The 14,467-nt window shown below is 39.9% G+C and overlaps 1 protein-coding gene across 1 annotated transcript in view; it reads right to left on the reverse strand.

The window, feature by feature from the left end:
- The window catches only part of REELD1 (reeler domain containing 1), a 36,066-nt gene extending 23,173 nt beyond the window's left edge, over positions 1-12,893 (reverse strand). The window contains exons 1-2 of the mRNA XM_044277068.1: positions 12,632-12,893; positions 2,789-3,011 (exon numbers count right to left, since the gene is read on the reverse strand). Coding sequence (XP_044133003.1) covers positions 2,789-3,011; positions 12,632-12,893 — 485 coding nt within the window. The remainder of the gene's footprint in view (positions 1-2,788; positions 3,012-12,631) is intronic.
- Between the last annotated feature and the right edge of the window lie 1,574 nt (positions 12,894-14,467).

Consider the following 14,467-nt stretch of genomic DNA (forward strand, 5'->3'; position numbering starts at 1 on the left):
TCACAAAGAAGTCGTTTTGTGATGAATTACTTTGTCATGAAGCGCATTTCTTTGTGTGTAACGGGCGCAATAATGGGAAACAGTGAGACTATCATTTAGGTCTTTCAGTGGTTAATCAGGGTTAAAAAAAATACTCGCATGAAATCTCGCATGGTGACGTGATGATGTCATTACGCATGCTGGTCTGGTGATGTCATACGCAGTATCTTCAATCAAGATGGCCACGAAGGCCTCTTCGCATGCAAATGGATGAGGCGAGTATGTTTTTTTTACCGCCATTTCAGGGAAAATTGATTCGTTACCACAAAGAGCGAGGAAATCTGAATTTAACTTTGATTTGCTCAACACTAAATGCTGCCCTTACATTCTCCTTAAAAATGTTTTGATACTTCTTAGAATTCATTGCTCTATCATAAGGAGTCCATGCCCTGAGGCAGCAAAGCAGCCCCAAACTGTGATGCTCCCTCCATGCCACTTCATAATTGAGAAGAGGTTTTGGTGTTGGTGTTCTTTTATCTACAAACACAGTGTCATAAAACAAAACCAACATTGCAGCACATCTTCCCCAGTGCTTTAGGGAAAATGTTCTAAGAATAGATTAGACAAAAAGTGGAACTTTTTAGCATGAATGTACAATGCTGTGTTTAGAAAAAAATACTGCATACCAACACAAAGCCTCATTCCACCTGTGAAGCATGGTAGAGAGAGCATCATGGGATGTAAAAAAAAACATTTTGTAGAAGAATGTACGGGAATCAGACCATGACCTTAAGTTGAAGATACGTTGGATAATGTAAAAAAAATAACCAAAGCACACAAGTAACTCAATTAAACGATGGCTGAAAAAAAAGTTTTGTGTTTTGGAATGGCAAGGTCAGAGTTGTAACAAGAGCGGATGTGGATCCGCTGTGTCACTGAACCGATTTGACATGAGGTTACTCCTAAGGGCATTGTCCTAGTGGACCCCTGGTCTTCACCCTTTAACCCCTATACACGTAATCTGGCCGCAGAAGAAGCACAAGGCCGCTACCTACTGGAGTAGTGTCTGTTCAGTGACACACCTGTGCAGAGCAAAGAAGGATCAGGGAAAACCATAGTCTGAGCCAAGCCAAGGAAATGGCAGGCAGCATACAAACAATCAGATAAACAGTCCATTGATCATGGCAGGCAGCATATAAGCAGTCCAATAAGCACTCCAAAGGTGAGAGAAGGCAGCAAAGGGTCACATCTGGAAAACAGGCAGAGATTAGTATTGGGCAAACAGACAGAATTATGGCACAGGCACCCTCCCAAAGGGGAAGGTGCCTTATAAACCCATAGGAAAGCTCCCATAGGCTGTGGTCAGATGAGGGCGTGTGTGTGCTGGCTCTTAAAGAGGCAGAGAGGAATGCATGTGCATGCCCTAGTAGAGAGGTTACAGTCAGGAAGTACAGGCTGATAAGGCCTAGCCGTGCATGCTGGGAAAGCTCAGGAGGATGCCAGCATGGACCGCCAGAGATGGTGCGGGACCTTGGTGAGTATTCTGACAGCTGTGCCTGCCAGATGCAGAAGAGCACTGTGAACACAAGGCATACCAGAAATATTGATGAACTGAAGCACATTTACAGTGAGGACCAACTAAAACACATTTACAGGGAGGAATGGTCTAAACTTCCTCCTCAATATCAGGAAACATTTGATGTAATTGCTTTTCGCTGTGCACTAGGAACTACTAATATCCTGGGTATCCTGTATGATTATATAATTATGAAGTTCAATCAACTAAATTACAAATGAGAAAAAGAAGATTACTGGTGCAATGAAGTCTCATTCGGGAGGCGGCAACAAAGTTCCTCTTTGGTTGACTTAGCATGACTTACCTAATGTTGGGTGTCTCCTTATTGAGTGCATCAAAATTAATAAGACAGTAGTTTCTGCTCAGAGCGTCACAGCCAGGGAGAAAAAACCTCACCTTCTCCCTGGCTGTGACGCTCTCCTTTGTGATTGGACCACGCTACAGCCAGGGAGAAGGAGACGCCCATTGAGAAACAGGGCAGTTTCCTCCTCCCTGTACCGATGCTATTCATTAGCATACAAGGCGGGGGGATTCAACAGGGGCCTAGCGGGCGAACGGAGCGGCGCCCAGAAAAAATAGTAAGCGCTTATAGATCCCTGCTGTATGCCCTACATGACCTGCTACTAATTTCATAATGTCTGGACCCATTAAAGGTCCTCTTTAAGATGATTGTTGGCAATCTGGCAGTGTAATTCTGCCGTGGATTACCTTATGAGCAAATGCTCATTCATTGGGCAATCAGGATCTTTTAACATGTTAAAAAATCCTGGTTTTTTTTTTTAGCAGATCATGCCATTTAATAGGTGCTCTGCTGCTGGCAAACAATGAGACAGTATAGGGACGAGTGATGCTTTAGAGATCGCTTATCCCTATACTGAGGAGGAGATCACTGCATGCAATAGCAGCAGTCTCCTCCTCTAGCGAGCAGGCGATTGACGGGAGGGGACGCTTCCCTCCCGGCAAGCGTCTGCTTTATCTGCCCATGTAATAAATGTTTATGACCTCTTAGTAATTTAGAAATAAGTGTTATTAAATGACCGGAAAGTAATAGTAGGATGCACACAGCTAGAAAAACAGAAAGGCTCAATATTTTTTAATAAAGACCAATTTAAAAAAATATTTATAACCCTAAATTTGTTAAATGCAATTATAAAAAAAAATTCCCCTTAAGGTGTACATATCCTTTAAAGAACACAAACGCAACATGACTGAATATGTCTTTTGCACACTCACAAGAATTTAATGTCTCCCACAGGCTGATCAGGTGATTTCCACACAAAGGACAGATTTCTTTTCAAGGACTTGTCTGAATGGGTCACTGTGTCTCCATCTTCAAAGCAGCGCAGTAGTTTGGAGCCAGGTGGAATGAACACAAAAGACCCAGCAACTTGGTCATTCGATACTCTGCGAGCTTGAAGGAAAAAGCCCATGAAATCTCTTGTACTTCTCAAAGTAACTGCAGAGAAATAGCAAGGAATTAAATGCCTCAATATTTCAGCTCATAATCCTCCAAGATTTTAGAAAACTATGATCCAGTGAACAGTATATTGGGGGTATAAACTTTCCCATGAAGATGTATTTTCTACATCTCATTTTCTGTATTACTGAATATTTATCACAGTTATTTATATCAGATCTTCAGCCAAAACATAAAATTAGATTTAAAATTTGGATCTTAGTGAAAACTTATCTTAATACTTATTTGGCTATATAACGTCTTGGACTGTTTACATCTTTGGCAGCAATATTTTTTGTATTTACATTTGACATAATGAAGATTAGTTTTGCTCCTTCAAATATAATGGGAAGAATTCCTATGCACATGCATTTTCACAAACAACTTTTGTATGCAAAAAACACTGCAGCAAGACATTACATGGTGGCGAATAGGGAATGATCAAACACCCTACTGCATGGTTTCTAGTAGTGTTTTAAGACAGCTTCCTTTGGGTTTTTGGTCCCATTTTTTCACATCAGAGAATGCTCTGGGTGTAGTGTTTTTTCATGCCTTTTCCCATAGACTTCTCTATAAAAAAAAAAAATCTGAAATAACCACAAGTAAAACACTGGTTGACTAGAAAAGGCACACCAAACAACGCATAAAAATGCTAGAAATTCATGCCATTTTTTAAAAGCCAAAAATTGCCCCCAAAACTCCTAATGTGGCAGCATCATTATTTACAACTACAATGTGTGTTAGTGTATACATTTTTCTTAAAATGAAAGTCAATGGCAGGCCTAGATGATTGAATAAGCAGACAGTTACACACATTTGCATCTTTTATGATAGTTTTTTTTTTATGTGTAACTCAGCTATATTGAATCACATTCATAGAGAAATATAGGAATATGATTTGTAAGAAAACACACTCTTTGGGCAAATTATTAAATAGCTAATAGTGGATGTATTTAAAGCCATGTCAGGCCATCATGATAGCAGCTTGCTTTGTTATAGTTCTCAGTTATTAACAACAGCTAAGATAATGGTATTGAAGCTTAACTCCAATGAGCCACTTAAAAACCTTATGCACACTGTATGTATATTCAATTGAAAATCGAAAAATAAATGGTCTATGCTCTTTATTAGATGTATTTACTTGCAGTCTCAGCACTGCATTCAATTTACTATGGGGAAGAGTAGGAAATGTGAGGAGTCTGCAACACTTTGTTTTCTTCAGATAGAGATATGGCCAAAAAAATAAAAAATTATTATGCTCCCCAAATATAAAATTATAAGCTATATGTGTCAGTATAAGGAAGCTGCCAGCTAATAAAGCCTGTGATCCCAGCAGCATGGGCACTAGTACAAAGAACAACAGGTCTGCAGCAGAAACAGTGGAGCTTTCAAGAGAAAAGCTATACAAAGGCATTAAAATTAAGCTCTCAGAGCAATGTGAGGTCTTTTTTTATTTTTCACCAGAGATAGGCTTTAATACAATGGATATAAATTTCCCTCTACAATATATTAAATTAGTGATTATAATATTACCATTTTTATCTTTTCTGTATTTACTTTATATTGCCAGTTGACTTGAATTACGGAACCAAAATATCATTAAACTCATAAAGCACACAGTCAAGGCACTTATTATAAGTTGTAATATACCTGCTATAGACTGTGCTGCAATTTGTACATTTGGTCAGTGGCCAAGCTCTAGTGTTGTCTGGTGTTTGGTGCTACGAGGGCTTACTACCTGTCACTAACACAAGGATAATTTATTGATATGGGACTTGCTGAACAATGATGTGTCATCTATATATTTAACAGAATAAATAGGAAAGACTATTTTTGCCAACACCTACAGACAAAAAATACTCTTAGATGTTAATTAGTGGTTGGCACAATGCTGAGTGAGGAGGTCCATCATCCATCATTAAAAATTAGACCAAGGAAGAAAGCTCATTTGACAACATTGTACACAATTTTGGGATGATAAGCATAGAAACATAGAAACATAGAATGTGTCGGCAGATAAGAACCATTTGGCCCATCTAGTCTGCCCAATATATCTGAATCCTATGAATAGTCCCTGGCTCTATCTTATATGAAGGATAGCCTTATGCCTATCCCATGCATGCTTAAACTCCTTCACTGTATTTGCAGCTACCACTTCTGCAGGAAGGCTATTCCATGCATCCACTACTCTCTCAGTAAAGTAATACTTCCTTATATTACTTTTAAACCTTTGCCCCTCTAATTTAAAACTGTGTCCTCTTGTGGTAGTTTTTCTTCTTTTAAATATGCTCTCCTCCTTTACCGAGTTGATTCCCTTTATGTATTTAAAAGTTTCTATCATATCCCCTCTGTCTCTTCTTTCTTCCAAGCTATACATATTAAGGTCTTTTAACCTTTCCTGGTAAGTTTTATCCTGCAATCCATCTACTAGTTTAGTAGCTCTTCTCTGAACTCTCTCTAGAGTATCTATATCCTTCTGGAGATATGGCCTCCAGTACTGCGCACAATACTCCAAGTGAGGTCTCACCAGTGTTCTGTACAGCGGCATAAGCACTTCACTCTTTCTACTGCTTATACCTCTCCCTATACATCCAAGCATTCTGCTGGCATTTCGTGCTGCTTTATTACATTGTCTTCCCACCTTTAAGTCTTCTGAAATAATTACTCCTAAATCCCTTTCCTCAGATACTGAGGTCAGGACTGTGTCAAATATTCTATATTCTGCCCTTGGGTTTTTACGCCCCAGGTGCATTATCTTGCACTTATCCTCATTAAATTTCAGTTGCCAGAGTTCTGACCATTCTTCTAGTTTTCCTAAATCCTTTTCCATTTGGCGTTTCCCTCCAAGAACATCAACCCTGTTACATATCTTTGTGTCATCAGCAAAAAGACAAACCTTACCATCGAGGCCTTTTGCAATATCACTTATGAAGATATTAAACAAAATTGGTCCCAGTACAGATCCCTGTGGAATCCCACTGGTAACATGACCTTGTTTTGAATGTTCTCCATTGACTACAACCCTCTGTTGTCTGTCACTCAACCACTGCCTAATCCACTCAACAATATGGGAGTCCATGCTCAATGACTGCAGTTTATTGATAAGCCTTCTATGTGGGACAGTGTCAAAAGCCTTACTAAAATCTAGATATGCGATGTCTACTGCACCTCCACCGTCTATTATTTTAGTCACCCAGTCAAAAAAATCTATAAGATTTGTTTGACATGATCTCCCTGAAGTAAACCCATGTTGTTTTTCATCTTGCAATCCATGGGATTTTAGATGTTCCACAATCCTATCCTTTAGTAGGGTTTCCATTAATTTGCCTACTATTGATGTCAGACTCACTGGTCTATAGTTGCTCGATTCCTCCCTACTACCTTTCTTGTGAATGGGCACGACATTTGCCAATTTCCAATCTTCCGGGACGACTCCTGTTACTAATGATTGGTTAAATAAATCTGTTAACGGTTTTGCCAGCTCACCACTAAGCTCTTTTAATAATTTTGGGTGTATCTCATCAGGCCCCTGTGACTTATTTGTCTTCACTTTAGACAGCAAACTTAGAACATCTTCCTCTGTAAAGACACATGCATCAAACGATTTAATAGTCATACTTTCTAGTGGAGGTCCTTCTCCTTCTTTTTCTTTTGTAAAAATTGAACAGAAGTATTCATTAAGGCAGTCCAGCTAGCCCTTTATTCTCTTCTACATACCTTCCGTCCTTTGTTTTTAATTTAGTTATTCCTTGTTTTAATTTCCTTTTTTCATTTATATATCTGAAGAATGTCTTATCCCCTTTTTTCATAGACTGAGCTAGTTTTTCTTCTGCCTGAGCTTTAGAAGTTCTTATAACTTGCTTGGCCTCTTTCTGCCTAATCTTGTAGATTTCCTTGTCTTCATTGCTCTGGTTTTTTTTTATAATTACAAAATGCTAGCTTTTTATTTTTAATGATTTGGGCCACTTCTGCTGAGTACCACAGTGGTCTCTTCCTTTTTTTGCTTTTACTGACAAGTCTAATGCAATTTTCTGTTGCCTTCAATAATGCACCTTTTAAGTAGTCCCATTTCTCCTGGACTCCATGTAATCCGTTCCAGTCTGAAAAGAACTCATTTATGACTAATTTCATTTTTGAAAAGTCTGTTTTTCTAAAATCTAAAACTTTTGTTTTTGTGTGGTGGGACTCTTTCACAGTTCTTATATTAAACCACACTGACTGGTGATCACTAGATCCCAAGGTTTCGCCTACAATGACATCATATACCGAATCCCCATTTGTGAATATCAAATCCAAAATGGCCTCCCTCCGGGTTGGCTCCTCAACCATTTATTGTAGGGATAACCCCAGTAGGGAATTTAGAATATCTGTACTCCTGGTAGAACTTGCTATTTTGGTTTTCCAGTTTATATCTGGAAGATTGAAATCTCCCATAATGATAACTTCTCCTTTCATTGTCATTTTAGCTATTTCTTCAACTAGTAGATCATCTAGTTCTTTAACTTGATCAGGTGGTCTATATATCACACCTACACGAGTTACTGCATGATTAGCAATCTGCAACGTAACCCAAACTGACTCTATGTTGGCCTCACCAACTTGTATTAGGTTAGATTTAATGCTATCTTTCACATACAGGGCCACTCCTCCTCCTTTCTTGCCTTCTCTGTCTCTTCTGTATAAAGAGTACCCTGGTATGGTTATGTCCCAGTCATTTCTTTCATTAAACCATGTCTCCGTAACAGCCACTAAATCTACATTCTCAGATGCCATTATTGACCCAAGTTCATAGATTTTTTTACCTAAACTGCGAGCATTTGTAGACAGGACTCTGAGCTTATCATTTCTTAACCTCTGTGCTTCTGACCTGTTCTGGCATTGTTTCGGGGGGCAATTGGACTCTTATTTTCACTCTTTTGCCCCCCCTTTTGCCCCCCCTTTTGCCCCCCCCCTTCCTAGTTTAAATAGCATGCCTCCCAATATATACTGTAGGTCGACCTTTTCTTAAGTGGTTGAAATGCCTTTTCGAACCAAACCAGTAATGTTTCAGCTTTATAAATGGAAGGAAATGCATCAAGAGACAATGATATTCTGTTACCTTAAAGGGTTTCTACCACTTGCTTTGCACCCATTTCGTTTTCAGACACTAGCGATCCGCTAGTGTCTGATGTACAATACAAGCTAAGTATTATCTTATTCTGTTCGGCCGTTTTGTTTAAAAAAGCACTTTTATATTTATGCAAATGAGCCTCTAGGTGCTAAGTGGGTGTCTTTTCAGCACCTAGAGGCTCCGTCTACCTTCATAAACTGCCGCCCAGCTCCTCGCTCCAGCACGCCCATCTCCTAGTGAATTCGATCCTCCCCCTGCTTCTGGCGTCTGAAATCTCGCGCCTGCGCCGTCCGTCTCTGCATTCGGCGGCATTCGGCGCAGGCGCAGTGGAAATGTCTGACCGCTCCCTGCTCAGACATTTCCACTGCGCCTGCGCCGAATGCAGAGACGGACGGTGCAGGCGCGAGATTTCAGACGCCAGAAGCAGGGGGAGGATCGAATTCACTAGGAGATGGGTGTGCTGGAGCGACGAGCTGGGCGGCAGTTTCTGAAGGTAGACGGAGCCTCTAGCTGCTGAAAAGACACCCACATAGCACCTAGAGGCTCATTTGCATAAATATAAAAGTGCTTTTTTAAAGAAAACGGCCGAACAGAATAAGATAATACTTAGCTTGTATTGTACATCAGACACTAGCGGATCGCTAGTGTCTGAAAACGAAATGGGTGCAAAGCAAGTGGTAGAAACCCTTTAACACACTGAGCTTGGTTGATATTCTTCTGGGTACTCCAAATTCCTTCCACATTACTTCCAAAAGCATGCACAGGCTATTTGGTCTCCTGTGTAACTGGCTTTAGTGTTTATGTACATGCAAGTTTTATATAGAGAAGCTACATTGTGAGCCCTTTTGGAGACAGGTACCAATATAGATACATTCCTGTATCTATCTGTAAAGAATAAATCAAGGCAACTGGACGTACTGTAGATTTCTTGAAAACTTTTCATTCGTTCTTCCAATGAGCTTTCTCAATTGTGAGTGACTGTACAAGAATTCTCTGGGAATAAATATGTAACTGAATCAACATCTGGTAATTATAGGCAATGAGGAAAGCTTGAATAGAGGCGGGGGGGGGGGGGGTTTAGTCATCTATTGTCTGCCACATACAATGTTGTCTTGACACCTTTTTCTGGGAGGTCATTATCACCTACTGACTCCAATTAGGATAATGGGATCAACATGGGTATAATGACCTCTGACCCCATGCTGGGTATAATTACCAGATGTTGATTCAGTTACATATTTATTCCCAGAGAAATCTTGTACAGTCACTCAGAAGTGAGAAAGCTCGTTGGAAGAACGAGTGAAAAGTTTTCAAGAAATCTACAGTAAGTCCAGCTGCCTTGATTTATTCTTTACAGATATACCAGGCCAGTATACATGTCTATTCTGCACAAGGTACGGACAAGTCGCATCTTACGATCACACTCCAGTGATGGAATTAAGGACAGTACGTTGTGCTCAGGTTGAGAACGTTTATGCCTCGCTTCAGACTCTGATTGCACAGCGTGCAAACCAAGCGTGTCTTGTCATCAGCACATTGTCTGAAGAACTGCCACGCCAGGGAACTCCTTGGAGCTAGCTTTGGTGTGCTTAGTCCCTTGCTGCGGTGGGTAGTAGCAGGCGTACTGTCTAGGGGACGGCCACTCCACTTTTGCACCCTGCTCCCTCTTCTGCTGTGCTGGTTGCTCTGTGCGACTAGCGCCTCTTCCTCCGAACTACACAGGTCACTCGCATGACATTGATTCCATGTGGGGTCGAGGACCTCATCGTCCTCCACATCATCTTCCACCCAGTATTCACCCCTGCCCTCCTTGTCGGTCTGCACACTTTTAAAAAGCCACAGCAGTTGGCACCTGTGTTTCGTCATCATCCGAGAAGTGCTGCGGTGGTCCTCCCATGTACTAATCTTGAAACATAAGTCGTTGGGTATCAGTGCACTCAATCTCTTCCACTTCTGGGACAGGGCTAGGTGGATGGCCCTGGGAAACCCTGCTAGCAGAGTCATCAAAAAGCAGAAGAGACTGCTGCATGACTTGGGGCTCAGACTGCTTGGTTGATTTGCAAGGGGGTGAGGTGAAAGACTGATGGACATCGGCTGCAGGTGCCAACTCTGATCTTTCAGCAGGAGACTGGGTGGGAGACAATGTAAAGGAACTGGAGGCACTGTCAGCAACCCAATCTACTATCGCCTGTACTTGTTCTGGCCTCACCATTCATAGAGCCATATTAGGCCCGACCAAATACCGCTGAAGGGTCTGTCGCCTACTTGCACCTGAGGAAGGTGTTTCACTTGTGCGTGTAGCTGGCACAGATCGACCACGTCCTCTCCCTGCAACAGGAGCTCCACCAGCAGCACCACGACCGGGGCCAGGTCCCTTATTTGACGCTCTCCTCATATTTCTCAAATTTAGGATCTTGCCAAAAATGGGTGTTTTTTTTTATAGGAGAATAGAACAGCAGTATATAACGCATGTATCTCACACTGACAGATGCAGCAAATTAATTTTTTTTCCCAAAATAGGTGTGTTTTTTTTAATAGCAGAATAGAACAGCAGTATCTAACGCGTGTATCTCACAATGACAGATGCTGCAAAGGCTGCAATATTAAGTACTTTGCCAAAAGTACTTAATATTGCAGTACAAAATGGGTGTTTTTTTAAACCCAGGATATTATTGCTGTATTTCAAGCTTGTATCTCGCAATAACAGCTGCAAACAAGGCCGCAAATTTAGTTTTTGCCCAAAATGGGTGTTTTTTAATAACAGAATATGACAGCAGTATATAATGCTTGAATTTCACACTGACAGATGCAGCAAGGGCTGTAAAATTGAGTATTTTGCCCAAAAAGGGTGCTTTTTCAATTATTGCTGTATTTCTAGCTTAAATTGCACACTGACTAATGCTGCAAAAGCCACAGATGTAGGGTCTTGCCAAAAATGGGTGATTTTTTTAAACCCAGAATATAATTGCAGTATTTCAAGCTTCTATTTGACTGCCACAAATGCACATATGCTGTGCTGGTGCATAGAACTTGCATAAAATGGCCGCCGCCGCCCACCTAACTGACAGACGGATAAAAGTTATTTTTCTGGGTCCCTGGGCTCAGGGCAGGGTAAAAAGATTGTGCACTGCACCCACAAAACAAAATCTAGGTAGATCGCTGAGTTAACAAGCACTTCTGATTAAATATTCTGTCCTATTCTCTCCCTCACAGCAGCAGCATCCTATCCCTACACTAATCAGAGCAGAGTGATGTGCAGCGCTACGTGACTCCAGCTTATATAGAGGCTGGGTCACATGCTGCACTGGCCAATCACAGCCATGCCATTAGTAGGCATGGCTGTGATGGCTTCTAAGGGCACATGAGTTAAACGCTTGTTGATTGGCTGCTCAGCAGCCTTTCAAAAAGCGCCATTAACTCGCCGAACACCGAACCCGAACTTTTACTGAAATGTTCGGGTCCGGAGTCCAAAAATCCAAAAATTCAGTATGAACCCAAACTTTACAGTTCGGGTTCGCTCAACCCTAGTGACCACCATTTGTCTTCAAAACATCATCAGTTCTTCTAGGTAGACCTACACACAGTTTTCAAAGGATCTTATCAAGGAGGTTGCTCCAAACATCTCGGAGAACTAACCACAGATCTTCTGTGGGTGTAGGCTTGATAAAGAAATCCTTCTGTCTTTTAATGTAATCCCAGACAGCCTTGATTATATTGAGATCAGGGCTTTTTGGGGGCAATATTATCACTTCCAGGAATTCTTGTCCTTTACACTGAAGATAGTTTTTTAATGACATTAGCTGTTTTTGGGGTCATTGTCGTGCTGAACAATAAGGGCTCATGCACACAACAGTATTTTGCGTTCAGTATACTGGACATTTTTTTAGTTCAGTATGCGGAACATATACTGAACCATTCATTTCAATGGTTCAGCAAAAAATACTGAAGTGTCTCCGTGTGCATTCCGTTTCAGTATTTCCGTGCCGTGAAAAGATAGTACATGTCCTACTCTTGTCCGCAAATCACGGTGCTTGGCTTCATTCAAGTCAACGGGTCCTCCAAAAAATCGGAACACATACCGAAATGCATCCGTATGTCTTCCGTATCCGTTCCGTTTTTGCTGAACCATGTATTGAAAATGTTATGGCCAGCCCAATTTTTTCTATGTAATTCCTGTATACTGTATATGGCATACGGAAAAATGGAAAGGAAATGGAAACACAACGGAAACAAAAAACGGAACAACGGATCCGTAAAAAATGGACCGCAAAACACTGAAAAAGCAATACTCTCGTGTGCATGAGCCCTAAATGTAAATTTTTACTCTTAAAACTTCTATTTCTGAAAGCATTCTTACGGTGCAACATTTTTTCTACATCAGCCAAAAACTTTTGAATAGTACTGTAGATATATATATATATACACACACACACACACACGCATATACATACTGTATATCAAATTAAAAGTAAAATAAATAAATAAATAAATAAAAACTATGATGAATTACCAGGGACTTTTTCTCCTGGTAGGTAAAAAGACTGATTGGTGTGAATGGTGACATAGTTCTTCCTCAGATTCTGTGGCAAAGCTTGAATGTGCTTTGGCTTCATGTCCAAGCAGGCAGCAAGGCTTCCACCACGTGAGAATGCTGCAGAGTATGAAATAAAACCAAGGCTGGTGCAGATCCACACAAATCCCCACAGTCTACACTTTGTGAAATCTTTCACCTTGACAAAGTAGAGAACATTAGTTAATACCACAAAATTCATAACTCTTCTTATTAAATATGATGAATATATCATTTAACATTTTAACCCTGTTGATGCAAAGTAGTTTAAACATGGTATCTTTTCTTGACAAGTCAAAATGGTATGCAAGCATTGAATACAAGCAACGATATATTTATTTCTATTCTATCTTATAGATCAAACACATGTCCTCCCATCCTAGCTCAGGCCTGGTTGCTTTCATAACTTCTTATGGCTTCATTGGTGGAACCACCCTATCCTCTTTTCTACTCATGTTGTAGTTCTTTTTCCTTATCTTTTTTGAGATTTAGCCTAAACCTATTTTGGCCAAACCATTGAAGGGTTTCAAAAGTATTCTGCAATTGTAAAAGGCACTCTTCCATCAAAAAATGATATTCTTATCACACATTAACAAAGAGTGCTTTATGTAACTTTGTATGCAAAATGGGTGGATGTTTTTTTTCCCCCTGAATATAATTTTTCACTTTATATACAGTACACTGATTCCTGTCTTGGCTCTTGAACATCCTTTCTGTCTAGACTTTTAGCACAACATAGAGTCTTACTTGACACTCATTGTCAAACCATCAGTCAGACTAGGGAGGAGTGACTCAGACCAGCACAACTCCTATATGATATCCCAGTAGTTTGGCTGGTCAAGGACAATAGAGATGTCATACTGTCATCCTATTTCTGTGCTTACTACTATCATGAAGATTACCCTTCAGATAAATTGTGTGCGAAAGTCATACTTTTCCATTGAGAACTTTTATTTGTCTGTGCTGCCTCCAACAGAAGGACAATATTTTTTATTCTTTTTTCAATAGCATAGTACTGACACAATGTAAAAAAACAACAATTCTGTAAAAATCTTTTCTAAATCTTTTCTATGAATATTGTTTTAAAAATTTGCCTTTAATATGGAAGTGTCCTTTAAAAGAAATAATCACAATTTTTACTGCCAGAAAAATATAAATTGCTCCGTGTGTTTGTATTGCCAGGCAAACGCAACACTTATAGAAAAAGTCTTGTCTATGAATGCAAAAATCAAACACACAATAGTTAACTAATATTTCAAATTGAATTCATTCAACTGGTACTATACAAGTGGTATAAATATGAAAAATGCTGATGGACTATAACATTTTATAGCAAGTTTTATCACCATAAAGTCACTTAGATTATAACAAAATACAAATATCCATTAATCACAAGTTGGCTGGCAGAAAAAAAAAAAAAAAAAGTTTCAAATGTGTGTTTATTGCCCTGAAAACTCAATGGGGGTCATTTATCAAACTGGTGTAACGTAAAACTGGCATCTTATGCACCACAATCATTGAGAGGCACTCAATGATTGTGGTGCATAAGATGCCAGTGGGAGAGAGACATTAAGGCCAGTGCATAAAACACTGGCCTTAATAAATGGCAATGCTGCATGTGGCATTGTATGTGTGTGGCCTATTGTATTAATATACAAGTACAGAAAATATATAAAGCACAACTACAGGAAACAAAAAATACAGATTCAAAGTCAGAAGTAAGTTATCAATGAGATCGGGATGAACATGTTAATAATAAAAAACAAACCATAATTA

Source organism: Bufo gargarizans, chromosome 1 (assembly GCF_014858855.1).
Source record: "Bufo gargarizans isolate SCDJY-AF-19 chromosome 1, ASM1485885v1, whole genome shotgun sequence".
NCBI lineage: Eukaryota > Metazoa > Chordata > Amphibia > Anura > Bufonidae > Bufo > Bufo gargarizans.